The 27,547-nt window shown below is 43.3% G+C and overlaps 1 protein-coding gene across 1 annotated transcript in view; it reads right to left on the bottom strand.

The window, feature by feature from the left end:
• Nucleotides 1–27,547, bottom strand: part of LOC146784506 (zinc metalloproteinase-disintegrin-like VLAIP-B) — a 3,216,124-nt gene that overhangs the window by 1,353,226 nt on the left and 1,835,351 nt on the right. The window contains exon 13 of the mRNA XM_085632968.1: nt 2,519–2,608. Within this exon, the coding sequence (XP_085489094.1) occupies nt 2,519–2,608 (90 nt within the window). The remainder of the gene's footprint in view (nt 1–2,518; nt 2,609–27,547) is intronic.

Raw genomic sequence — 27,547 nt, forward strand, 5'->3', positions numbered from 1 at the left:
TGGTAGCTTTCAAGTATAAAGTACTAGAAGTCACTAGTAAATAAGTGTCTTCAAACTTTTTCATAGCAAACTGACTTTTGAATAGCACTCTATAGGTATACTACACATGTCAGTTGTTTATCTTAAAGCCCATTGCCCAGGGCTGTGGTAGAAAGAAACAAAACGTCACTGTCATATACATGTCATCTTTATGTATGTATATATATGTATGAATAATGTCATAAAAAAATTATATATATATATATATATGTATATATATATATATATATATATATATATATATATATATATATATATATATATATATATATATATATATATATATATATATATATATATATATATATATATATTCATTCAGTCTGGCCCAAGTTCGGAGGCTTCCGGGTTCTCTAAGGCGGTGCACGCGAGGCGCAGCAGGACCCGCTGCGAAATAAAGGATTCGGCTTTTCCCGTGGGGAAGTTTTTTCCTCGTGCACTCCCGTGTAATGAAATCAAGGAAACCAATACCGGGTTTTCAATCAAATTTCCATGCGTTTATTACAGCATCCAGCAAAGCCTTACGCGTTTCGGTCTCTACGGAGACCTTGCTCACAGGTAAAGTTTTCGATTGAAATTGTGCTTTTTAAATCAGGAGACAAACGGAAAAACCAATAGGGTTACATCACTTCCTGTAAGTTATACAGGCATTATGGGACATGTAGTTTGTTCAACAAATTTCAGAAACCGTTCGAAAACATTAATTATATCTTTTAACACACAACAAAAGAAACAAGATTTACTTTGAAATTAAGAGATAAATGCATTTAACTCAAGCATTGGTTATCGTCCTCGTTCTTAAGGATGTTGTCTGTTTGCAGGATATGCCAGTTCTTTTTGAACATCTGTAGGATGCTACTCAACTTTTCATTGTAGCTAGTTATCATTCTCACAGGACCTTCCTGTATAGCTTTGTTGGGTCCCTTTGCCACCAGTAGATCTGTCCTATTGATCTTCTCTATCCTAATTGCTGCCTGATGTAGATCTGCATTCGTATAGCCTCTTTCTTTAAACCGTTGCAATGCCTGTTCTTTGGCCTGTTTGTAGCACTGCACGGTAGTGCAATTGAGTTTGAGGCGCAATAGCTCTCCAAAGGGTATGTTTTTTATGAGGCTTTTACCTGCACGTAGAACGGCGTTTCCCGCCGTGGGTTTTCTAAACAGACGGGTCAGTAGGTTTGCATTTTCAATATAGACTTCCAGATCTAGATAAGTCACTAATGTGACTCGTAAATTTCAGGTTCAGATCATTGTTGTTAAGCGAGGCAACATACTCCTCAGCCGAGGAGCGGCTGCCACGCCAAAAAACAAAAAGATCGTCTATATACCTTGCCCATAAGGTTATTTTATCGATCCCCAGGCCACATGCTTCTCCCACCAGCCCACTAATTAATTCGCGTATCTGGGGGCGAAGCACGTGCCCATCTCGGTCCCGCGTTGTTGTTGATAAAGTTGGCCTGCAAATGTAAAAATGTTGTTATTTAAGTAAAAGGTGATCATGTCTAAAAGCATCTAATTATATTTCAGAAGTTTCAACTGTCTCTTACTCAGGAACCATTCAACAGCTTTAAGTCCGTCCTGATGTTTAATACACGTATATAAACTTGTTATATGAGTAAAGAGGAGCATATCTTCTTCCCATCTGATGCCCAAAAAAGAATCAATGTATATTGCTGTGTTCTCGAAAAGGTTATAAAAACTAAAAAGCATTTAAAAAATTTAAAAAAACAATATATATTCATACATAGTCACAACCCTTCAGTTCACATCACCTTTAAGTTCTTTAAATGAACTTCAGTGAACTGAGGAGGAGTGACTTCAACCTAAATATCTGCAAACATACTCTCGCTATTGTAATGATGTATTAATTTTCTATAGGACAATAAATATACCAAAGCTGGTTAATAATGATGAGTTAACATTACAACAATAAATGCCTTGAATTGTATTTAAATAGTTGATGACACCCTACTATACATAGGGACCAGCAGTCACTGGGAAGTATTTTTAGGTGCATATATAAATGTGAAAGGGTCAATGCAGTTGATCAAAGTGAAAGCATTGAAAAGCTGAAGTGGGCTTGTCTGCTGAGTCATAATTTGTTAAGTGGTAGGAGGAAGCATAATTTGAGTGACCTTTGAACAGAGCAATTATAAATGAGTGTTGATTGAGAGCTCCTATATAAGTATGTCATTTTGTATGGTAGTTTTTGTAAAACATAAAGGTGGTAAGAAAGCTAAAGCTATCTTTAGGCTAGACCTAAAAGAATTACCACCAGAAGAACTCATAAATGTAACAGCAATGAGGGGATGATTTTCTTTGTTGTGGTTATGTGGTAAATGCATGTTTCTGCTTGCATTTCTCTGAAATGACAGAATCTCATTTCAGACATGCACATTTGTTTCATTGGTGAAAAACATTTTTAAGCCAAACTATTTTGAAGACATTTTACTATTAGTTTTCACTCCAATTGGTCTCACCTTACAATCCCCACAGCATTCTCCATCTGCACAGGAGGCTCCTGGCTTAAATTTGCACAATGAAGCTTCACAGCAAGGATTCCGACATTCCTTTTAAATGACAAAATAAAATATCGCTGTCTATCTATCTTTATAGTATTAAAAACCAGCAAGTCACTTAATAAACAGCTATGGTGGTTATTACACTTATCTATGAGTGTTTTTTTTAACTGTTTCTGTTTAACTAAACAATAAATCCAAGTTATACCAACAACAGTGAAAACTACAGTTTAATTTATAACCACAGTTCTCTAATTAAAGGCAAAGATACCAGACTGCTGTCAGTCTGAATGTAGACAAGTCCCCCCTGCAAATCCACTGATATGGGAAGAAATCATTGTAACCCAAAAGAAAAGAAGGTAGTATGTGCGAGGTATGTCGAAGGACCAATCACATTTCCCCACCTCCAGTCTGCTGCTTCACTTCGACACCGCAATAATAAAACAGGAGAAGAGGGTCAGACTTAAAAAACAAGCATTGGCAAAGCCAATCGGTCTGTCCTACTGGAGGTGTGAGCTCTTTTTGTATAAAGTATTTTTTTAAGTAAAAGGTTGGTTGTTACGAACATTTCAGGGTGAGGACTCTGGCATCACTGTTGTTAAGGGGACATTTGACAGGGACGTTAAGACATTGATTTTGTTTCATCTCTGTGACATTGCCAGTGGTTTATGTATATATTTTTCATAGTTGGTAGGCTGAATGTTTTGTACAAGTCTGAACTGGAAGTATTAAAAGCTCAACTATTGTGCTGCGGCATTCTGAAAAGCTGAGTTTACAGGAGAACGAATAGTTTGCATGTTAAGTTCATATAAGAGGGAGTTGCTCGGAGGGTGAGATCACAAAAAAAATACCATCCATTGCCAGTGATTACGTACATTGTCTCTTCTCTGGAAAGCATCATAGCCCAAAGGGTGTTGGGGCAGAAAGATGGTGTAGAGATTAAGGGCCAAATTTTCATAGTATTATGTTGCCCTTGTTTCACATGTGGTGTCACAAGGGCAAGGAAATACTAAAGTCAGATTTACTAAGCAACACAAGGTCGCCTTGCATGGTCCTGCATCTCTTGGTAAATCTGGAGTAATGCAAGACAGTGCAAGCCTCTGCCTTGAATTACTCTGCCCTTGGAAGGCATTCCATGGGTGGAGTGTGGGTGTTCTATGGATTTTTATGCATTCCCAGATTTTCCAAGACTGGAACACCTGGGAATGTGTCAACATGCTACACCATCCCATGGAAGGCGCAATGAAGAGAAATATCTTTATTTCTTCTCACTGTTCCCTCTTTTTAAGTGTGCTGCATTTGATAAAAATCTGTTTTTCAATACTTATTATAAGGTAAGCACTGCAGAACCTTATTTTTTGGGTTTGATTAAAGCAAAAATTCTATAGGCAGCCTAACACTCTGAGTGATATGTTGCAAGGTAGATCAATTTAGGGAACAAGAACTGAAAAAATATATTTCCAAGGAAATTACTCATTTACAGTATCATTGGGTTAAAACACTTTAGGGTCTCACTTTAAAAGTGGACAAGGAAGAACATTTCTGGATGCCAAATGCTGACATTGAGGAAAGAAAACTTTATAATAAAACAATGTTTCTCAATACGCACAATTCCATTTCAAAGCAATGGAAAGGAACGAAATATACATGACTTTCCTAAACTGAGTGTTCATGCAAAAGCACTAGGGAAATAAGTTGAAGGCTGTGATGGATAAAACAAGTTACTTACCTGTACACTGTGGTAATTCAGTATTGATATATTTTATAAATTCACATGCTTGAACCCTCCCCATCGCCGAGGTAGGAGTCCATTGGTAGTTTAAATATAGTATTAGATACAAAAGATTTAAACAGTAAAACCCAATGAGATGAGTCACCTTTATTCTGCTTTCTCCTAAAAAAAAAATGTTTACATTTTGTATATTGTATTTCTCCCACCTCCACGTGTTCTTTTTATCTGTCAGGTTGATTACTGCTTATTATTCAATTAAAGCATGTCAATTTATGAATACTGGAGAAAAAACAAGTTACTTCCCAGTACACTTTGATTCTCCGATATTGATATCTTTCATAGATTCACATGAGACTCACCCACCTCGTCTTTGCTAAACTCACCACATTGAATACCTTATTTACTTCTTTTGTACACCAGTGCTTAGAAATGTAAGGTGTGGTAATCCTTGAGGGAAAGGATGATTCACAAACTGTTCTCTGGTTGGTGTAAGTTTGGCTGTTCCTAAAACGATGTGAATTGACTAACAATGTCACTCCTTTGGGCTTTAATGTGTAATGCTTAGCTTTCTACTGCTTCTCATAATTACAGCAGGACTCCCACCTAGACGTTGGGGAAGATTCAAGCATGTGAATATATGAAACACTGAATACCGAAGAAACAAAAAGTTACTATTCAAAGTGCATTCTGAGGCAGCATTGGCTTGCAAAGCACAACCTCTGAGATAATAGTTTTGATGAAAGAAGGTCTTATATTTGGCTATTTTGCCTGCCGAGACTATTGAAAACTAGCTGGATTATGATTTTCTATGACATCACTCATTATCCAAACTGCTGCTGAGGTCTTCGCTTAAGCAGGAAACAAAACAACTACCTAAGTGATGCTGTAGTTGTAAGATCATGACAGAGAGTCAACCGCCTGTGCATAGTTCTTTTTTTTAATTGAGTTTTAGCTCTTAGAACAAAACAAATAGTACATGCAATCGGGTGTTGTACAGCTAGTACACACCATGTAGTGATTTGACACAGTTATCATAATTTATGTTACATAGTCAAAGCTCATACCATGCCAATCATATCGTCTTACAATATATCATGAGAGAGGTTGTCTGAACTGTCCAATAAATAGGCTGTTAGGGGGGCCTATATGTCCCTCGAACGTGTGGATGCTGGCAGTTCTTCTGCATATATGTTCAGGTTATCTTTATAGTATTTGGAAGAAATGGAGCCTCGTCAGGTCCCCCAACAAAATGCACAGCCACATGAATGAATGAATCCATAGTCATTAACCAAGATTCTCACTTTTAAATTTTCTTATAATCAAAATTTGTTTATCGCATAGTTTTCACAATTATTCAATTTATTTTACACAAAGATTTCAAATTGCCTATCCTGGCTTTTTGCAGCAGCACCAAAGAATTAAAAAATTTCTCATGTCACAGTATCTTAAAATGTACCCAATGCATTTCGGGATACTTCCCTTCTTCAGGGGTAACTACAGTACAAGATATTCTAAAGAACCCATTGCACAATTGATATAACACAAGCTCGACTACAGAAAAATAATAAACCTGCAAACCCTATCATAATTATTCCTAAGAAAATATGATTATTTTGTGCTACATGCAACCTGGAACATGATGCCCCCCAAACCAAAAATGCATGACCTAAAAAAAATTACGTTCAGATTTAATTGATGTAGGAGTGCAAATATTGTGTGTCAATTGTGTGTAGTGGAGTGGGTAGGCACGAATCCCGATTGGTCAGGGAGGATCATATTAGTCAGTCGGGGCTGACTTCTTTAAGCTAGAATTTTAGTTAATAGTTTGGCAGCAGTTTTAATGAGTGAGAGAGGCCGGTATGACTCACATTTATCCGGCTGTTGGTCAGGTTTGAAGCGCAATATGATGAGAGCTTCTCGAAGAGTTGGGGGAGGACCTGATTAGTATATGCTTCCATGCACATGGTTTTCAAGAGAGACACCAACAATGTAGCATAATCCTTGTAGAATTACTTGGTGAGTCCATTCAGTCCTGGTGTTTTTCCATTCGGCATGGAGAGGATGGCCTCAAGGAGGTATTCTTCTATGGATTGTGATAGAAACTCCCAATGGCGTGTTGCTATCCACACTAGAGCTATATCTTCCAAATAGGCATAAACCTCCTCCGCCGTAAAGGACTTTCTAGATGCCTGCAATGTTGCATAGAATTTTGAAAAAGCAGCCAGAATTTCTCAGGTATCTTGACAGTTCTCCCCATTTTCACCAGAAATCTTTAACACACGATGATGATCCCCAGTATACCTGAGTTTGGCAGCTAGTGTGTGGCCTAGCCTACCTCCCTCTCCGTAGTTTCTGGCCACATGTCTGCGGTAGAGATATCATACTTCACATTCCACCGTGTCATTATAGTTTGTGATTTAATCTCTGATGTCAACCAAAAAGGTTGTGCATTGCCTGCCCTGATATTTCCTTTCCCGGTCACATATTGTATGCTCAATTTTTTATAGTTGTGCACAAATGTCCTTAAGTATACCCGCGTATGTTAATGCAAATTCCTAGAATTGTAGCCTTGAAGACTTCACAGAGGATACCAGCCCCCTCCACCGATCCTTTTTTGATGTAAAGGTATTCTACTATGGCTAATCTTAGTGTCTATTTGTATACCACGTCTAGTAGTGTAGACGCATTAAATCTCCAACTGAATTGTGTTGGTATCTGCGGTTGGGATTGTTACTTTCAATTTAACTGGGTTATGGTCAGATAAGGTTCGGAGGGGATGATGAACATCTGTCGCCTACGAGTTGACCTCCCCAGTTGTCAACCAATAGTCTATTCTAGACCATGAACTGTGCACTGCATAAGCATAGGTGCCATCCCTTGCATATGGGTGACACATGTGCCACAGATTCACCATGCCAAACTACTTCATACCATCACACAATACCTTTGTGGATTGTCTGTCATAACCAGGGGTCTGCGCTGATATGTCCTTCAGCGATCAAGGTGTGTGTTCAAGTCACCCCCTCCCCATAGTTTTCTTTTTTTGTTAAACCATTTTATTGGGTTGTCAAATAATGAGAAAAGCATGACATATTCATACCCATCAGTGCATCAGTGTAGACATAGCATGTTGGGTATGTGACTGGTACTGAGGCAACATTATATGCAATAAGCGTAAGGACCAAGTTCACAGAATGTCCATGAAGTGCCTTGGGGGGCAGAGTTGCTCCCAGAGAAGGTGTGTCTACTTGTGTGCATACCCAAAGGTAAAATATTAGGGGGAGAACTAGTTACTAACATGGGGTACCAAATCAGGGTTTCAAGGCAGTATGACCGCGGCCCCTAGGGAGGCCGCTCAAAGTGACGCCACAGATGGACCTTGTGACTGCGGGGGTGCAGTACCATGATCAATAGTCTGACGGAAGCACAAAAATAGCATGTGCCATTTAGGGGAGATGGGACGGTGGAGCACTCTACGCACCTCCTCGTATCAAAGTGCATCTTCCTCTGCAGCATCCCACTTATGTACTGCTCCTATACAGGCTGCCTGGGTGGTCTCTCAGGCGCACAGCAGTGCAGTGTGATGCCTCGCCTGGACAGTAAGCTGGCCAGCGCTACAAACTGCGATTGGACCTTGTAGTGTTTTCTTTGGCGGAATATTCCCAACGTGCAGGCTTCCCAGGAAGAGATGTCGGGGAGCTCTGTGCGTGACCTTGCACAGTGTGGCATGGATGGTGTTCCAATAGTGCTGCAGGGCACGGCAGATGTAGAATATATGGAGGAAGGTTGCTCTAGGGGTCTTGCAGCGGGAGTAAGCAAACTGTAACTCCGGGTGATAGTGTTGAAGTTGCGCCAGTGTCAGTTATGCCCAGTGCAGTATAAAGAATTGCATATTTTTGAAATGGGAGTTCCGATAAATCTTTTTGGGGAATTCCAGGACATGCTCCCACTCTTTGTTATGTACTGGCCTCTCAAACACCGTTTTCCATTTGTGACGAAACTGAGCAAGCTGGGCAGGGGTCAGTTCTCAGATGGCCTTGTATATCCAAGTAATTAGGTGTTGGCCAGGGCCCATGGTCAGTACTGTGTGAAGCACTAGATGGGTCACTGGTTCACCCCCAGATAGGTCCTAAAGACGCCGGCAAACAAGTATGATTTGCCTATTGAGAAGGAATTGCCCCAGTGGGAGTCTGCTCTCCTCAGCTAGCTAGTCAAATGGAAGTAACTGGCCCTCAGAGAAGAGGGATTTCATCTCAAGAAGCGAGGGATGTGTCCAGGTCTGCAACTCCTGGGCAGTGTAGTAGCCCCCACCACAGGGTAGGCAGACTAGCAGCAGCAGAGGGGTGTAGAATGGGGCCCCTCAGGACAGACGATGGATGCAGACCATCCATGCCTTTGCAATAGTTACCTGTATTGAATGCGTCGAGGCAGGCCGGGCTCCCGGTAGGAGCAGACAGCGGATTGCCGGCAACAGTAAAGGCCTTAAATCAGAACAGGCCTCCCCAGGTAATGCTCTGCTGACCAGCAAAACAGCCACTGGAGCTGTGCCACTAGCAAGTATGCCTCAAACGACAGCCCTCCCAGGCCCCCCTGGTTCACCGGTACCTGCAGCTTAACCAAAGAGACTTCCCAAATAAGGGAGCAAAGCAGAGCGTCCAGCTCCCCGAAAAAATGATTGGGGAGTAATGACTAGTAGATTGGCAAAATAGTAAAGGAGACGAGGTAGGAGGACCATTTTTGACAAAGAGATTTTCCCTATAGGGTTAGGGGAAGAGTCCTCCAGAATCCCACCAATGAGCGTATGCCTGCTAGTGTTCTGCAGTGATTACCTTCGTAGAGATCATGGGGAGTATGGTAAAGGCAGATGCACAGGTAGCAAGGCGTACGCATGTGCCAGGCGAGGCTGGAATCGCCAGTGCCCACCTCCAATGGGGGAGGTCGGGACTGAGAGGATAGACTGAGGATTTCACCCAAAATAACCTTCAGCCAGGCCACATCTGCGAAGTCCCACAACGTGGCCCAAAGAGGTTCGAGGTTGGTCGAGATGTCCCGCAGATAAAGAAACAGGTTATTTGCATACAAGGACACACTGTGAGTCTTGCCAATCCTCATTCCTTTCCCTTCCCCCGCAGGAACACTGCCAGGGCAAAGACCCGAGGGGACAGCAGACACCGCTGCCATGTTTCCTGGGTCACAGGGACGGGAGTCGAGATGTAATGACCCAGGCGTACCAGCGAGGTGAGATTCGAGTATAGTAGCTTAGTGTAGGCGAGGAGCTTAGGTCCTACGCCCATGCGACAAAATACCCTGAAGAAATAGGGCCAGGACAGGGTATTGAACGCCTTCTCCAGGTCCAGGACCAGGCAGGCAGCACTAGGGAAAAGGCCCCTGAGCAGATCCTGGACGTGAAAAAGATGGTGAATGTTCTGAGACATGCTCTTGCCAGGGACAAAACCGTTATGGTCCGGGTGTACGAGTAAAGAAAGAATTTGGCCGTAGCGATCAGTCATCATTTTACCAAGGATCTTGTGATCTGACATCAGGGGGGCTATCAGTCTATAGGAGGCCAACAGGGTGAGATGCCTCTCTGGCTTCGGAATCGAGACCAGGAGAGATGTGAAAAGTGAATGGGGAGCTCGCTGCACCGCAACGCTACCCCATAAATTTCCGCCTGGCAGGGCATCAGCAGATTGGAAAAGGCCTTGTAGTAATCTAACGGCAGGCTATCCAAGGCCGTAGTTTTATTACAAGCCAGGTCCAAGATCCCCTGTTTCAACATCAGCCAATGTTATCTCCACGTCCATGGAGGCCATCACCTGGGAAGGAATCTGGGGCAGAGTGAGAGCGGTGAGGAACTGGTCTGTGGATTGCAAAAAATCATGCAGCGTGCCCTGTACACTTCAGTATTGTAGTCATAGAAGGTCCCCAGGATATCATTTTGGGCATGGACCACTACTCCAAAGGGGGTGATCATTTCAGTTATGGAGCAAGAGTCAGAATCCTGGTGAATAATTACCCTGGGCATAGCAGGCGTAGTGCCTCTATACGTATTTCCATAGAGTTTAAAAAAAACTCCTAAGAAATACGCTACGCCCCCTCCCAAAGTCCTATAAAATGTTGAAAAAGCCACTTACCTGTTGTCTGCCGCCTCCCCTGCCTGGCTGCACCCCCGTCCTGCTCCTCACATCTTCTGTAACAAAACACTACGTTCTACGTCTGACGCGCGTGCGCATGACTTTGAGAGGGTGGAGGGAGCAGCTAACTCCGCTCCGCCATGGAGGCTGAGTATTTGCCTACTTTGTGTTCGCCGCGGAGCGCGGGTTAGGCAAATCTCCGCAAACTCCGCTGGCGGAGCAGAGTTACCCTCCCAGGGTTAGTGAATAAGCCATGCCAGGAGAGCTCCCGGCCTATCTCCCTACAGATGAACCCTGGCGGCGTACACTTTGAAATTATAATACCTGAGGTGTGTTAGCAATGCCGCATAGGCAGTTCATGCCTCCCACAGCTTGGTCACAAGCAACGGTTCAGCGTCCGCTGCCCTGATGAGGGCAGCAAGCTTGTACGCCGCCACCTGTAAGTCATGTTCGAGCATTCTACAGACTCCTACTATCTGCTGGATACATGCCCCTCTAGTGACTACCTAGGAAGCGTCCCATTCCTGCATTCTGGTGGACTCCATGTTGGAGTTTTCGGAAAAATAGCGGCAAATGTTTGCTCCCTGTTCATGTCAAACACCTGGTCTTCAAGACAGTCACACGGCAGCCGACAAACAGGGACATGAGGTGAGGGGGCTGCCATTTAAGGGCTATGAGGTGAGTGTTGTGATCAGACAGAACCCACCACAGATACTCCACATGCTGAACTGGTGGAACGATAGAGGGCAAGCACAAGAAACAATCAAGGCATACATAGAGATTGTGCAGTATAGAGTGAAATTAGTATAATTTAGTCGTGAGATACTGAGTTCTCCAGGCATCTGCAAGCAACCAGTGCTGTACCCAGGCATGGAAGTTCTCTGTTTGCACGTAGGGCAGGGAGCGAGGGATGGGCGGGTGGGACCTATCCAGGGAGAGATCAAGCACACAATTGTAATCTCCCCCTAATATCCATGGTGAGCCTGGGAATTGGGCCAAAACACCTGAAAGGGAGTCCCAGAATTTCCCCTGCTCAGTGTTGGGTGTGTAGATGCTTCCTAAGAGTACCGGTTGACTATCTAGAAGACCTTCGAGTAATGCATATCGCTTCTCAGTGTCGACCACCCTACGGGTTTCCTGGAAGGGGAAACCAGGCCGTATTCATACCATCGCCCGCTGCGTGAATGAGGAGTAGGTACTGGCACAGAAGGAACTTGGACAAGACGGTTCTTGGACGCAGTGACGTCCCTCTTATCCAGACTCTAGCTGACTTGGTAGTATAGGGCTTTCCCTGACTCCCAGTTTTTACCTTTTTCCTTACACACCGTCCTGAAGAAGCGCATTAGGATCCACTAGGGACCATAAGTTAGCGCGAAACATGTCGACCATTAGAGACCCCTAACACATTACACTTCTCTATCACGGTTTGTGAGCAGGCTGGATAAACATCTATCCCTCCCCTCTACTTAGTTCAAAAGAGAGTCTCCAAACCTAGTTTTAATTTACCTCTAGGACCCTTTATTAAAATTTTCTGGGGTACCATGAGGTAATTTTACTATCACTCACTTACACCACTTTGTCCCACACACCCACATGCACAAATACGGCACCTCCTTTAAAATAACTCCGACAAAGAGCCCTCGTGTAGGGCCTGTGAGGGACTGCAGCGCCACCCCCACGAGGAGCACCGCCCTATGATGATGCTTTACGCTCGTTTGAGTGTGTGAGGGCACATAACCATAAGGAGGCACACCCCCACCTTTAGCACACTCAAATACCTTTCGGAGACAATTATCTTATATCTCACAATCATAATTAGACTGTTGAGAATTCTTTCCTCCCCTTTAGGAACTGTGATCTTCTTGTGTTTACATTTACTTCTTAGGAGCAGTGGTACAGGACCTTCCTTTATTTTCATCAACCAACTCCTCGTCCCTCCTCTTATGTTAGTGTATAATTGACTAACGGCGGCTAGCCGTGGGACTCCCTAACCTATTTTCTCCTTTTCCACACCCTGGCCATTTTTTATAGTTCTACTAGTTCTTATCTCAGGAGGACAATACTCTTTACACACACCCGGAGGTAGAGACAACGACAGTAGAAAGATGGACAATCAAGGACTTAGCTGTGACGATGAAATAATAGCTGAAATACTCAGAGCACCCTCTCTCTTAGCAGGAGACGGTAGTACAACCACAGGCAGCAAGAATGACGATTGGAGAGCCTTACAATCACTCAGAAAACTTCAGATCAAGACAGCCCTACATGGGATTGTCATGACAGAATACCTCAGAGCTAATATCACTCCAAACGGTCTCCTAGTTACATTAGCACCCAGGATATTTTTAGAAGATCTTATCTTTCGCCATGAATGGTCTAAATAGCCTGGAAATGCACCCGCGATTGGTTGGTACTCATCATCAACACAGCCAGACGTCTTTCTGATGAACAGTATTTTCTTATGTTGAAGCACACGCAAAATTATATAATTACAATGTAAAGGTAATAACAATGACAAAAAATTTGTGTGGGCTTGTCTTCTTCTTTAATTAAGAGTAGAGTCTTCACATCTCTCAACTTTCATAAAAATCTTCCACTCCCCAACGCGTTTCGTCGCTAAAGGGATTAACCCATACGACTTCCTCAGGGCTGGAAGTGACAAAATAATACAATTGGAGTACAAAATCAACTATTTCATTAATGCAAGCCCATGAATACTCCACGTGCAGGAGAAATTGCTCATACTCAACAACACAAAACGGTCTGTGTCCCGTGTTTCTACATAATTATACAATCTCATACCAAATTTCGCATATATAATTTTCACCATCTTACACAAAACGAATAGAGTGTTTAATTCATATTCACCCTACAATAACTTCCTTCACCAATAGTGAGGCGAATGCTACTCAATTTAAACCCTGAATAATGTATCTGTACCTTATTCCTTGTATTTGAACACCTAAAACAATACAAAGTGTGGGACATTATTATTATCTGCGGAACACATGAGGCATAGGCTGATTCTATTGACAGAATTAAATTCCATGCCACTTACGTGCCTTAGCACAATACCAACGAGTGAGAGTGAGGTAGAGGGTGGACCTAATACTTTGATCAGACAACCATGCCCTTTAGGGAACTCTTCTTTCCTACAAGAGGTAAATCGCATCAAGAGAGGGAACAGGGAGCAGGTCAAAAGAGTAGAAAATACAAGAAAACAAGGAGGGGCAAAAGAAATGGGAACAGAAGGGGATAGAACAGGAATGAAGACTCGGTCTTGGAACAAGAAGGAATAAACATATTAAGGGGAGGAGAAGTGGAAGTTATTAATCTGTCAGATCGAGCCTTGACAGATGAAATGATAATGTTATTGAAGAAAGGTTTGGGTTTCTGTCCCTTTTATAAAGGAGATATCTGTGACACAAAGATAGATTTATTTCGATTTGTCAGACGTTTAAAACTGAAAAAACATTTTGCCTTAAATCCGAAGCCAAATAAAGAGAGTATATCGCAAATCTGTAATCCAGTGTCCAATGCATCGGCAATCAGGGATATTCAAGATACAGTGACTTTACTGTCAATTACAGAATTGGAAGAAGATCCGGTGACTATAGGGAGAGTATTAGAAGACTTGGATGTAAGACCAGATTTATCAGTAACAAGTGGTTTAAAAGAAAAGTCTAGTTGGTCTCCAAATCTAGTGAGTGGTAACAATATAGAAATATTTAATACTTTAGTCACTAATGATCTTGAGAGTGGTATGAGGAAGTTAGGCCCCTCTTTTAAAAATCTAGGGGATAACCTAACGACACTTGAACGTCAGGCACTAAGGACTCTAGTTGAAGACCCCAATGTGATTATCAGAAAGGCTGATAAGGGGGGTAATATTGTGGTGATGAACAAGACTGATTATGTTTGTGAGATATATTCTCAACTGAATAATGTGGAATGTTATGAAAGAATCATGTATAACCCCATGTTCTCTCTTGTAACAAGGATCAATGGGATGTTACAGAAATGGCATGTTGATTGTCTTTTGGATGAAGATGAATTCTTATATTTAAAACTGAACCGACCAAGATATCCCTGCCTCTACACGTTGCCAAAAATTCATAAGGACCTCCCTTTTCCACCAGGGAGGCCAATTGTGGCAGGAATCGGGGGACCCACAGAGCGGCTGTCTCAGTATGTCGATCTGTTCTTACAGCCAATAGTAGTGAATTTGCCATCATATGTTAAGGACACTAAGCATATTTTGAATGTACTTGGAGATATCACATGGGAATCAGGTATGACATTGGTAACACTTGATGTGATATCGCTATATACCAGTATACGAAACGAATTAGGAATCAGAGCGGTTGAACATTTTCTCACAAAAAGGCCAGCGAGTCAATGGGAACACACCCGAATGTTATTGGCTATGACTGAATTGATATTGTCTAACAATTACTTTCTTTTTAATGGAGAATGGTTCAGGCAAACCCAGGGAGTTGCAATGGGTTCTACCAGCATATGCAAATCTATTCATGGGCTGGATGGAGGAAATGGTGATATGGGGTCCATCAGGCAAATATTGGAATGATGATATTCTATATTGGGGAAGATACATAGATGATTGTTTGATGATTTGGACTGGAACGGAATTCAAATTACGAGAGTTCATTTGTCATCTTAACTGTAATGACATGAATATAAGATTCACATCATGCATCAGCTCCAGAAAAGTGGTATTTTTGGATGTAGAATTATATATACAAAATGATAAGATTTGCAGCAATATGTACCGTAAACCTACATCTTGTAATGCTATTTTGCATGCAGACAGTGCGCACCCCCGGCATCAAATTAGGGCAATCCCTTATGGAGAAATGAGAAGGGCACGTCGTAATTGCAGTGATGAAAGTCAATTTAGAATATGTGTTGAAGACATGGAGAGAAGGTTTACCCAAAGGGGTTATGGAAAGGAGGAGCTTAGTGTAGCAAAACAGAGGGCATTTAAAATAAAGCGTTCATCCACCTTAAAGCCTAGTAAAGCAAAAACACTAACATCACCGCCCATCAGGATGATTACTGAATATACACCCATCAGTAAAATTCTATATAAGAGTATGTACAAGCATTGGCATATTCTCAAGGCGGACAAGACACTACGGGAATTTCTTTCAGATAAACCCCAGATTACCTTTGGAAGAGGTAGGACTTTAGGTATGATTTTGAGTCCAAGCTACCCAGCAGATGTAAAAAAAGAACAATGGCTGATGAAGTTTAGTAAGGGTTTTTTTTAAATGTGGCCATTGTGGTATGTGTAAATATGCAAAGGACAAAACGAAACAATTCAAGGTGAATGGAGACCAAACATTTAATATTGTGACTAATATTAATTGTAATACGAAGTACGTTGTATATCAGATTATGTGTAAATGTGAGAAGATATATGTGGGTAGCACAATAAGGGCTCTTAAGGACCGTATAAGTGAACATTGGAGAGCAGTTAAGAACAATGATATGAGGTATCCCATTGCAGAGCATGTTCATAATTGTATAGCACAAGATACACACAAATCTTTTCAATTCTTTGGTATAGAACATGTCAAATTAGAATCACGTGGTGGGAACAGAGAACTTATACTGCGGAGGCATGAGGCGAGGTGGATCATGCGCTTGAGGGCCGTGGAAGAGGGTCTGAATTATGACCGGGAGCTACAGTACTTCTTAGGGGAGTAGACAATGAGGCTGCTTATCTAAGTCACTCATCGTTAGTGGACATTCAGGTATTGGGAAACAACGTGGAACAAGGTCGAAAATGATGTCAATAGAGTTTCGGTTAACCCCTTCAATGTAATCTCTATATATAGTTTTTTGAATTTATGAATAGCATGTCACAATTGGCGCATGCGTGATTAATATGGTGGAGAAAAATTGATTGTAATTGATATTGAGTCCGATTTAAAATACGTTACCGATAAACGCATGGATATATAAGGGAGGTGCTTAAGGAAGATAATTTCATAACAGATTCTGGGCGAAACAGGGATATGTTTCAATACTAGTTCAAGATGGCGCCCGCTATGAGTAAGAGAGTTACTTTATCTAATGTCAACTTAAGATGGCGCCTGTTTTAGGCGAATCTGATGTCAGTTACCTCGTTGGTTTTCATGATTTCAAAAGAGCAGACGGGAGAATGGATTACGCCTACGCGTACCTGTATCCGGGGGCGAGAGCGTTTTGAAGGTGTGCCGGAGAGGAGCTTTGGAAGTTATACGTAGGGCAGTCTGAAAAGATAGGGGTTTGGGCTAACGATGATACGTTTGGCATTTTATCTATAGATCCCCGTACTTCAGGGAACTTTGTGGAAATATATTGATTGGTGTTAGTAAACTAAATATAAACGACACGCTTAACGCGGACATTAAGAATGTAATCGACCATGTAAGATACGGAACAAATGCGGAAATCTTACACTGGGCCATATATAAAGATTAACTAAGGTAAGACCAGTCTTTATGGAGTTACTTATCGATATGATGAACATTAGGAACCACGAGGGAAGGTATATTGGAGTAAGTTTAAACAAACTTGTGCGTATTCATTCATAGGTTAAGCGTCATCGATTTCATACTGTGGGATTTCGTTAGCGAGTTGCACTGAGGATATCATAGTAGGCGAAAAGGCACGTAAGTGGCATGGAATTTAATTCTGTCAATAGAATCAGCCTATGCCGCATGTGCTCCGCAGATAATAATAATGTCCCACACTTTGTATTGTTTTAGGTGTTCAAATACAAGGAATAAGGTACAGATACATTATTCAGGGTTTAAATTGAGTAGCATGCGCCTCACTATTGGTGACGGAAGTTATTGTAGGGTGGATATGAATTAAACACTCTTTTCGTTTCGTGTAAGATGGTGAAAATTATATATGCGAAATTTGGCATGAGATTGTATAATTATGTAGAAACACGGAACACAGACCGTTTTGTGTTGTTGAGTATGAGCAATTTCTTCTGCACGTGGAGTATTTATGGGCTTGCATTAATGAAATAGTTGATTTTGTACTCCAATTGTATTATTTTGTCACTTCCAGCCCTGAGGAAGTTGTATGGGATAATCCCTTTAGCGACGAAACGCGTTGGGGGGTGGAAGATTTTTATGAAAGTTGAGAGATGTGAAGACTCTACTCTTAATTAAAGAAGAAGACAAGCCCACACAAATTTGTTGTCATTGTTATTACCTTTATATTGTAATTATATAATTTTGCGTGTACTTCAACATAAGAAAATACGGGAATCAATCTATGATTGTGTTTGGGGTTTTGGGTGTTTAACCTCGAGTTGTAAAGCACCGCAGTTTACATACGTGTTCATCATTATAAATTGTGTATTCTTGTGGGTAGCGCTAGGATTTCCCTTTACACCCACTGTTTAGCAGTTTTTCTGATGAACTCCTCATAAAAATCACAATCGCAGAGAATGGATTAAAAACAGGCATATCCATCGTTGCCTTCAAATCCCGACTCGCAGAAATAAATGAGGAGATAAATGATCATAAAGACTTTCTAACAAAACAGAAAGTGAACAAACTCCAGAAAGATCTAAAATGCTTTGATAAGGAAAATATCTACCCCTATATCAAAGATGACTACATTTTCCAACATAATGAGACTACATCCAATGAGGGAAGTAGCACCCATTCAGGAAGATGAGAATCTATCAGTAGCGACTCAAGTTACGAGAACACTCAGCGAAGACAAAGGGGAGGCTACAGACTCCAGCAATATATGTCACATCAACCACCCCCGCTCATGCAAGGCTATCCATCTCTACCTTTCCAACCACAAATATATCAGGGACCTTGGATGGGACACCCTACCATGTGGCACGGACCACCAGGACACCTTCCTTCCATGCCCCAATACCAACAGTTCTCGAACCCCCCTTTTCGCAACAGAGGAAGGGGCAGAGGAAGAGGCAGAAGAGGAGGAGGAGTCAAGAATGTCCATTGGCAAGACCAGGAACAGATGGTGCAGAGGAGCAAGACTGCCAAACCCTAGTTGTGAATCTTTCATCTAGACCTCTAGGGGAATATGAATACCAACTCCTGGAAAAGGGTTTGGGCTTCGTTCCCACCCCTAAGGACAACACCTTCCAACTCCATCAAGAACTACACCAGTTCTTCCGAAAAGTGCGACTAAAGGCATTTTTCCAAGACAAAATCGAGGACCCTACCGTAGGCACAGGATTTAGGAAAAATCCAAATTTACACCCACGACAGCCATGACACCAAACAAAGTGCTCACATTCGAACAAGCTATTTTGAAAGATGTCAAGGCTATCACACAGAGCCGTCCCTTTGACAACCTGATGAAAAGAGAGAGAGAACTACTGAAGGAGATCACGAATGATCCAACCATTATCATAAAACCCGCAGACAAGGGAGGAGCCATCGTTACTCAAGACAAGGTGGATTATGATGCAGAATGTACTTGCCAACTCTCAGATACAAAATATTATGAGCGGATCATAGTAGATCCTACCAAACATCTGAGCATCCAGATCAAAAGCATGGTGATGGAAGCAGAAACCGAAGGTTGGATAACCCGAGACGAAGCATCCTTTCTGGTCAATGATGATCTGCGTACCCCTTACTTTTATAGTCTTCCCAAGATTCACAAAGGCATCAATCCTCCACCAGGATGCCCTATTGTGTCTGGGATTGACTCATTACTTGAACCCCTCAGTAAGTTTTGTGACTTCTTTCTTAGACCATTGGTTGTAAAAACTCCAACATATCTACGAGACACCACCGAAGTCCTGAATCTCATCCAGAACTTTGATGATCCCCACCTGATCAACCTTTTGGTCACTCTGTACGTATTTCGCTATATACTAATATACCCCAGGATTCCACTATTGAGGTCCTGGAACGCGCTCTCCATGACCAAGACCCATGGCCCCAAATAACACCTATCAACTTCATTTGTGACTGTGCAACCATCGCCCTGAAAGAAAACTTCTTCGTTTATGAGACAAAACTCTATCATCAAATGCAAGGTACTAGTATGGGGAGTACCTTCGCGCCGAGCTTGGCCTGTCTCTATATGGCTAATTTAGAATCAGAACATATTCTGAAGCCCTCCCACCCATTCCACACCAACATCTTGCTATGGCGTCGCTATATTGATGACGTCTTGGTTTTCTGGAAAGGAACAGAAGAGGAGTGGAATAATTTTTTCACGTGGTTGAACACCTTGGACTCCTTTCTCAAATTCTCCGGCTGATCGTCGAATAGCTCCATTCCATTTCTGGATCTAAGAATATTATTACAAGACGGTAACCCACTAACAACCAATTACAAAAAGACCACCGATAGGAACAGTCTTCTCCTATACCAGAGTCACCATCCTAAGGCATTGAGAGACAACCTGCCAGTAGGCCAGTTCCTACACCTCCTTAGGAACGGTAATACTCTGGCAGAATTCGAAACCTGGGCAAAAATCCTGTCAGAAAATCTAACGACAAGACAATACCCTAAGAAAATTATAAGACAAGCACACAAGAGAGCTAAAAATAACAATAGAGAAGCACTCCTGGAAATCAAAGAAAAGACAAGAACAGAAACAATAACGTGTGCAACCACATTCACACCCAACTCTAATAATATTCAAAAGATTGTCAAAAAACATTGGAAGATATTGGAGACAGGTGACTTTAATCCAGGTCCCATACCTTTGTTTGCCTTCAAACGGACAAAATAATTTAGGGACCTGCTGGTACATACACGCCCTACCAATCAGGTATAAGCACAACCTACACTATGGGCCCTACCTCCAGTTGTGGGACATTACCCATGCGGGTCATGCTCCGTATGCTCCCAGACAACAGCAACCAAAGAAATAGACTTAGGCATGATAAGACCATGGCAACAAAAACGCCATACGAACTGCAATACCAAGAACTGCGTTTACCTACTTACATGCCCCTGCTCACTCAACTATGTGGGGATGACCACGAGACCAGTCAAGACCCGCATCAATAAGCACAAAAGTACCATTCGCTGTTGCAAGACGAATACTAAACTACAGACTCACTGTACCGAGATGAAGCATACTCCTGATAGTCTAAAGTGGACAGTAATTGACTCTAACCCACAGTGGAGCATATCTGCCCTATATAGACGTGAACAACAATGGATTTTCAGACTAAAAAGTGATGAAACAGGCCTCAACGAGGACATTCCATGGATTGAACTGGTACCATAATCCTGGACCACCGGGTCACCCTGTTCTTGTCATACTGCATTATTAAGAACCCCTTTTTTCTGAATATACACCTCTTTCCTCCCAAAATGATTTTCTTTTTTGACAAACTTGTCTTTTGAATAACCGTTTTTGTGACCCTATCATTGTCCTCCTAGCAGGCTCACGACCTGCTACCTGCTTACAAGTTGCCACTCGTAGGCGGAGACCACAACCTATCCATATATAGCCAACATCCCTATTTGTCACCCCCTCGAACTATCGCCCTCACCTTGGCGCTAGTACCACAACTCATTGTGGTTTTATGTTTGTTATTAATTTACATTTCATCTTACACGATACATTCAAGATCTTTTACAATACTTCATCAGTATTACATTGCTTATCAGTTGCAGCCTGTTACCCATTCCATCATGGCCGCTCTAGTAGCGATCCGTTCCCACTTCCTGCTCGCCTCACTATCTATATACTCCCCGCCCTCCTACCCGGAAGGATTAGTCCCTTCCTTCTTTTGTCACATCCTCGAACTATCGCCCTCACCTTGGCGCTAGTACCACAACTCATTGTGGTTTTAAGTTTGTTATTAATTTATATTTCATCTTACAAGATACATTAAGATCTTTTACAATACTACATCAGTATTACATTGCGAATCAGTTGCAGCCTGGTACCCATTGCATCATGGCCACTCTAGTAGCGATCCGTTCCCACTTCCTGCTCGCCTCACTATCTATACACTAACCGCCCTCCAACCCGGAAGGATTAGTCCCTTCCTTCTTTTTAAACAAACCACGTCCCGCCCGACTCCCCTTACCAGCGTTACCTGGTCTGAGCGCTAGGTTTACGGACACCTCGACTAGGGAGAATCGGTGAGTCACCTACGGGAGCGGGACAGCGTATTTTGGTAAGTCCGACATTTTTTACGACATCCAATTAGTTACGGGTGGATTCTTTCTAATACCTACTTTCTCCTCATTCTAGTTATCCCCCGGCTGCCAGACGTTTCACTGTTGCAGCCCATCCTCCATCATGAGAGGGTTAGTGATACCTCCGCTTTTTGTTTATCTCTCCTAACACTTTTTGATGCTTTACTATATTTCCCCCTTGCTATATTCCAGCACACTTATACCGCGCGGTTGTCTTTCACTTACGCGCCAATATGTTTCTGCGGACACTTGCCCCCTCTGAGCCTTCTTACCTTTGCGTATAGCCACGCCCGGATCACTAGAGGCTCGTGTGCTTGCACCCTGTTGACCTCACACCTGCCTGGCCGGCTCTTAGCTCCTGATCATGACCATCACCCCCGTCCCGTCATTCCTACAACACACCGCCCCTTACCCTCTATGATCCGGAGTGAGTTTCCACCGTTACCCTCCGACCGGCCTCAATTTTCCTTGCACCATTACCATACGGCCCTCAATATTTGTGCCTCGGGCCATTGGATTTTCCTCTTTTAGGACTACTGAGTCTACCACCCCCATTCTTTGCAGGCGGCTAATACCGCCCCAGAGTTGATTCGTCATCTTCAGTTTCTACTCCCTTACACCCTTGTGCTCCTTTCTCCGTCCCCTCACCCCGTCTCCCTGTCCATCGACGTGGTATGTCCCTTTCTCTCCCTTTCATTTCTCTTAATGGCCTTTTTACCTCTACCTCTCCTCCATGATTTTCTTGGCAGGACTTTTTTCTCCTCCTCGCATTTCTTAAGATGGATGAGCACTCCTCTCAGGTGTCTATTATTAGGCACCGTGCTCTTCCTACCACCCGCCACCCGGCTTAAGCGCACTTTTCTCGTTCTAGCCGTCTGACAGTCCCTGATTTTCCTTAGACTGTCACCTCTCCTTTTCTCAATTTTACCCCTATGATGTACTGAGTCCACCGTTCATTGGTGGTCTCTTGTTCACTCTTTGTCTCCCACAGGTTTGGCTATTTGGAACTTGGACAAGACGGTTCTTGAACGCAGGGACGTCCCTCTTATCCAGACTCTAGCTGACTTGGTAGTATAGGGCTTTCCCTGACTCCCAGTTTTTACCTTTTTCCTTACACACCGTCCAGAAGAAGCGCATTAGGATCCACTAGGGACCATAAGCTAGCGCGAAACATGTCGACCATTAGAGACCCCTAACACATTACACTTCCCTATCACGGTTTGTGAGCAGGTTGGATAAACATCTATCCCTCCCCTCTACTTAGTTCGAAAGAGAGTCTCCAAACCTAGTTTTAATTTACCTCTAGGACCTTTTATTAAAATTTTCTGGGGTACCACGAGGTAATTTTACTATCACTCACTTATACCCCTTTGTCCCACACACCCACATGCACAAATACGGCACCTCCTTTAAAATAACTCCGACAAAGAGCCCTCTTGTAGGGCCCGTAAGGGACTGCAGCGCTAGTCCCACGAGGAGCACCGCCCTATGATGATGCTTTACACTCGTTTGAGTGTGTGAGGGCACATAACCATAAGGAGGCACACCCCCACCTTTAGCACACTCAAATACCTTTCGGAGAAAATTATATTATATCTCACAATCATAATTAGACTGTTGAGAATTCTTTCCTCCCCTTTAGGAACTGTGACCTTCTTGTGTTTACACAGAATGTTCCCCACCAGCACTTGCGTAACAAATTGCATAAAAGATGGCAAGGTGTGGTCTGTGCCACCACATACTAAGATTTTGCGCATGGAGTGCTCATCTGGCTTTGGCCAGTGACCCTGTTCCAAGAAATGAGTAGATTGATTGATACAGAAGGTCGATATGCTCTCCCAGAGTCGCTGCTGGTTGGTTGTCCCATCCTGATAGTTAACATTTATGTGCCAAATACTGACCAGGGGAAATATTCAGACTCCCTCTCCCACACTTTAGCCCAGTATACCATGTCACCTTGGATACTAGGAGGGGATTATAATTGTGTACAGGACCTGGGTCTGAACAGATCACATTCCCACACCCAGCATCCCCGGCCATAGTGAGTTAATGCCTGAATCGAATTAGGCCCTAGAAGGCGCATGGTGTAGTAAGCATCCTACAATCAAGCTGTACTCGTTCCATTCCACACAACCTTAGGGTTCGACTAGATCGACTGTTATGCACACCCCAAATAATCCCCATGATACAAGAATCAGACTATCTGGGGCGCACCCTGTCTGTCCATGACACACACACACTCACTATCACCTGGCAACCGCCAACGTTCCCTGTCCCCACGTGGCGGCTACCCCAAGAATGCTTAGAGGACCATGTATTTAGACACGAACAGAAAACCCACATTCAGTATTATTTCAAGGAGAATGCCGAAACAATGACTAAGAGGACACTGGAATAGGATGCATTTAAGGTTGTATTAAGGGGGACATGTATCCGTCAAATTTCGGGTGTGCGAAAGACATTAGAGTGGAGTGTAGTAGAGGAAGAGAGCAAGCTGGCAGCGATGTCACAGGCGGCAGACATAAATAGGGTGACGCCGGCTCAGATAGCAGATGCCAAAATGGCATATGCAGAGGTGGTTGCAGACCTGAGGCGATACAATTTTAGAGAGTATGCAGCTCAAAGACACAAAGAAGGGGATATGGCGGGCAGGACACTGCCCCACGGCCCTAACGGAAATAACGAATGCGGAGGGCAGGATAGTCCGCTCTAAAGTGGACATAATGCAAGCATTCCACACTTATTATGCAGGCTTATACGTGACTCCTATTCATGTATAATTCGAAGCTTTGGACAAATTCCTAGCTCGTCACCCGCTAACACGCACGTCGGTGACTGACAAAGCCAACTTAGACACTGCTATCACTTCAACAGAGGTGTCTCAGGCAATACAATCCCTAGCCAAGCATTGGCATAGCCAATAGGTCTCGCCTTTGGGACCTTATAAGTGTTTAACCATGCAACAGTTATTGTTGGTGCACCAAGGATATTTGCTGCATAACTAAATACTTATAAGTATGAGAGCAGATCTGTTATTGATCCAGGAGCTGCCCCATCTAGGCTAATCTAGATCTGTTATTGATCCAGGAGCTGCACCATCTAGGCTAATCTAGATCTGTTATTGATCCAGGAGCTGCACCATCTAGGCTGAGCTAGATCTGTTATTGATCCAGGAGCTGTCCCATCAATACTTGGAGGCCTTCCTTTTTAATGATACAGGAACAGCACCCTCTGTATTCGGCAGTCTTATTTTGATCCATCTATACTCAGAAACCATTTGATTGATCCTCCAGGGGTGCCATCCCTACAAAGCAGTCCTCTTGTGGATCTGGAAGCAGCCCCGTCTACAGTCTACCAAACTCCATCTTGGAACAGCACCATCTGTACTCTGGACCCGTTATTGACTGAGGTGCTGCACCGCCCATGCCTGGCACCTACTTTCCAAAAGTCTAACAAATGTGACTACTAAATCGTAACCACATCAACATGCATATATTTGCTACTGCTACAAAAGGGTCTTTCTGGGGAATCGGGAAACAGCCGAAACCAAGCTGGACGCCTGCTTAATGTAGTTTAAAGTACTGCCTCTGCTTTACCGACATTCTTATGCAGCCCTCCTGCTGTTGTTTACTGGGCCTGGTTGTTGTGGTTATAGAGAGCTACCTCATTATTGCTCCTTCAAATGTGCCTTTTCCAGCTTGCATTTGTGGTCTCGGGCTCCACCCCTTGCCTTGTACTCCAGGTGGCAACAACTCTTGCATGTGCTCTCCTGCCTCCCATGTATATTCTGCGACCCGTGAATGTACCAAGCAAAACTTGAGAGCTTGGAGTTGTGCTGCTTGAATGCTGGCTTTTCACAAACGGAGAGACCTGTAGATCCAAGATACAGGATTTTACTCCTAACATTTACAAAGGCATAAATGTATCCGTTTGACAGCGCCTAAGTAGCCCGTGGTGTTTGTGTGTGTGAGTGTGTGTATGCATCTAGTTAGGGCCCTTCAGCGACTGTCACTGGTTTCATACTCCAGATGCACCACGTGTGGGCTACAGGGAGGGGGGGAGAGATCCGGCCAGGTTGTACCAAAGCAGGCTCATATCCCACTAGAGTGAGAAGGGAAGTAGGCGAGGTGTCCAGACCTGCATTTATGACCTGTAGGAGGAACGGGGTTTGGTGGGGGGTGAGGGGGGCTGAGAGGATGCTGAAAACTGCACTCCTGGACAGCAATGGGTAAGGGGTGAGGAGGGTCTGGCACTGTGGGGTCTGGTCAGGATGTCCACAACTCCATGTGAAGCCAGAAAGGGGGGGGGGGAGGTGATGGCATTCAGGCCAGGGTCCCCAAAACTTCACTAGTGGCATGCAGGCCAGGGTCCCCAAAACTTTACTAGTGGCATGCAGGTCAGGGTGAGCACAACTTTTTTATTTTCGCCCTTAACCTTCTCCCAGAATGGCTGCTTTAGGGTGTTTTAAGGCACTTAGGCATGGAAGCAAATATTTGCTTTTTCAATAGGGGCAGTCCAAAAGCAATACTCCACTGACCTATGGAATGTTTATATGCGAACAGTACTTCTAACCTGGAAAAAGTCTGATGTGATTTTCTGTAACATATGTAATTTTGTTCTACCAGTTTCAGGTGTGTTAAGCGTGTTTAAATAAAAAAAGACCCAGCTTTTTTTTATTTTTTCATTAAAGAAGTGTGTCCATCTGCGTATGCTGGCGCACTGTAGCACGCCGGGTTCCCGGCCTCCAAAATTGTGGACTTCACCGTATAATTGGACTCCATTGGAAAAATGAAAGCTTGGTACATATTTGATTTCAGCTGCGTTCTAAGTGCACACAGTTTTTGCCAATTGAAGAAAGGAGTTGCTGTGAGGGTAAGTGATTGGAGAAGGCAGGTTTTGGACCCTGTCCCCTGATCCCTCAGTGGGCTGTGTGGTCCCAGACCACCTCTCCATGCAGACAGCTTTCAACTGGCAGACTGTCATATTTCTGAAGGCGAAAAAAATTAAAATATACCAAGTGCTGCCTTGGCGGCCCTCAAACTTCTCTGGGAGGCATTGCCTTTGTAAAACACGCAGAGTGTAGTTGCAAAATTGTGCTATCGCTTTTGAGCCGAGTGACTGCAGAATGCAAGAAGTGCACAACTCCTCCCCAATTGACCTTGTTTTGCTTTCTAGTGTCAATGCAAAAATTAAAGCCATCGAGGCAAAGCTGAAAATGATGGCAGAAAACCCGGACGTGGAGCAGCCTGTCCCGCCTACCCATTCATACTTCAAGCCACCGGAGAAGAGGAGGGCTGGCCCATACTCCAGGAGCGGCTGCAAGTCATGAAGATGAGCACGAAGACACTCCAACAACATAGTAATACAAGCGCTATTGGTTCATATGCGTTTACAAACCTGTTTATTGTTCACATTCTTTACAACTGGTCAGTGACACAGATTGCAAGAGCACAATGTGTGTCTTTAGTCTTGTGGGTGGTCAACTCAGCCCCAAGTCCCTACAATTTTGTCTGCAATCCTTTCATCCACCCACAGACCAGGAGAAACTTACAGAGTGGAACATCTACCTTCAAATTCCCTAAAGCACAGAACCTATAGAAACACAAGCAGAGATGTTGGCTGCTGAAGGCCTACAAGGACCCTAGATGAAGAGTGCATGCGTGATTGTGAGCAGTGTGTCCAGACGGATGCTCAAATATGTGCCCGGGTGTGTTTGTTATGTAGAGTGTACAGATCAATCCTGTATAGTGCGAGTGTACGCATGCGCGTTTGGTAGTGGTGTGTAACAATGCAAGCCTTAAGTGCGTGTGGGGACACCAAAGGCTCACATGCTCAAATCGTGTGTTTTTACTGGTTGTGATAACAGTCATGGGCTTCAGAGTGTTTTTTTTGGGGCGAGTGTACCTGTGTACTCAAAACTGTGTATTTGGGGCTGAAG

Source organism: Triturus cristatus, chromosome 11 (genome assembly GCF_964204655.1).
Source record: "Triturus cristatus chromosome 11, aTriCri1.1, whole genome shotgun sequence".
NCBI classification, from domain to species: domain Eukaryota; kingdom Metazoa; phylum Chordata; class Amphibia; order Caudata; family Salamandridae; genus Triturus; species Triturus cristatus.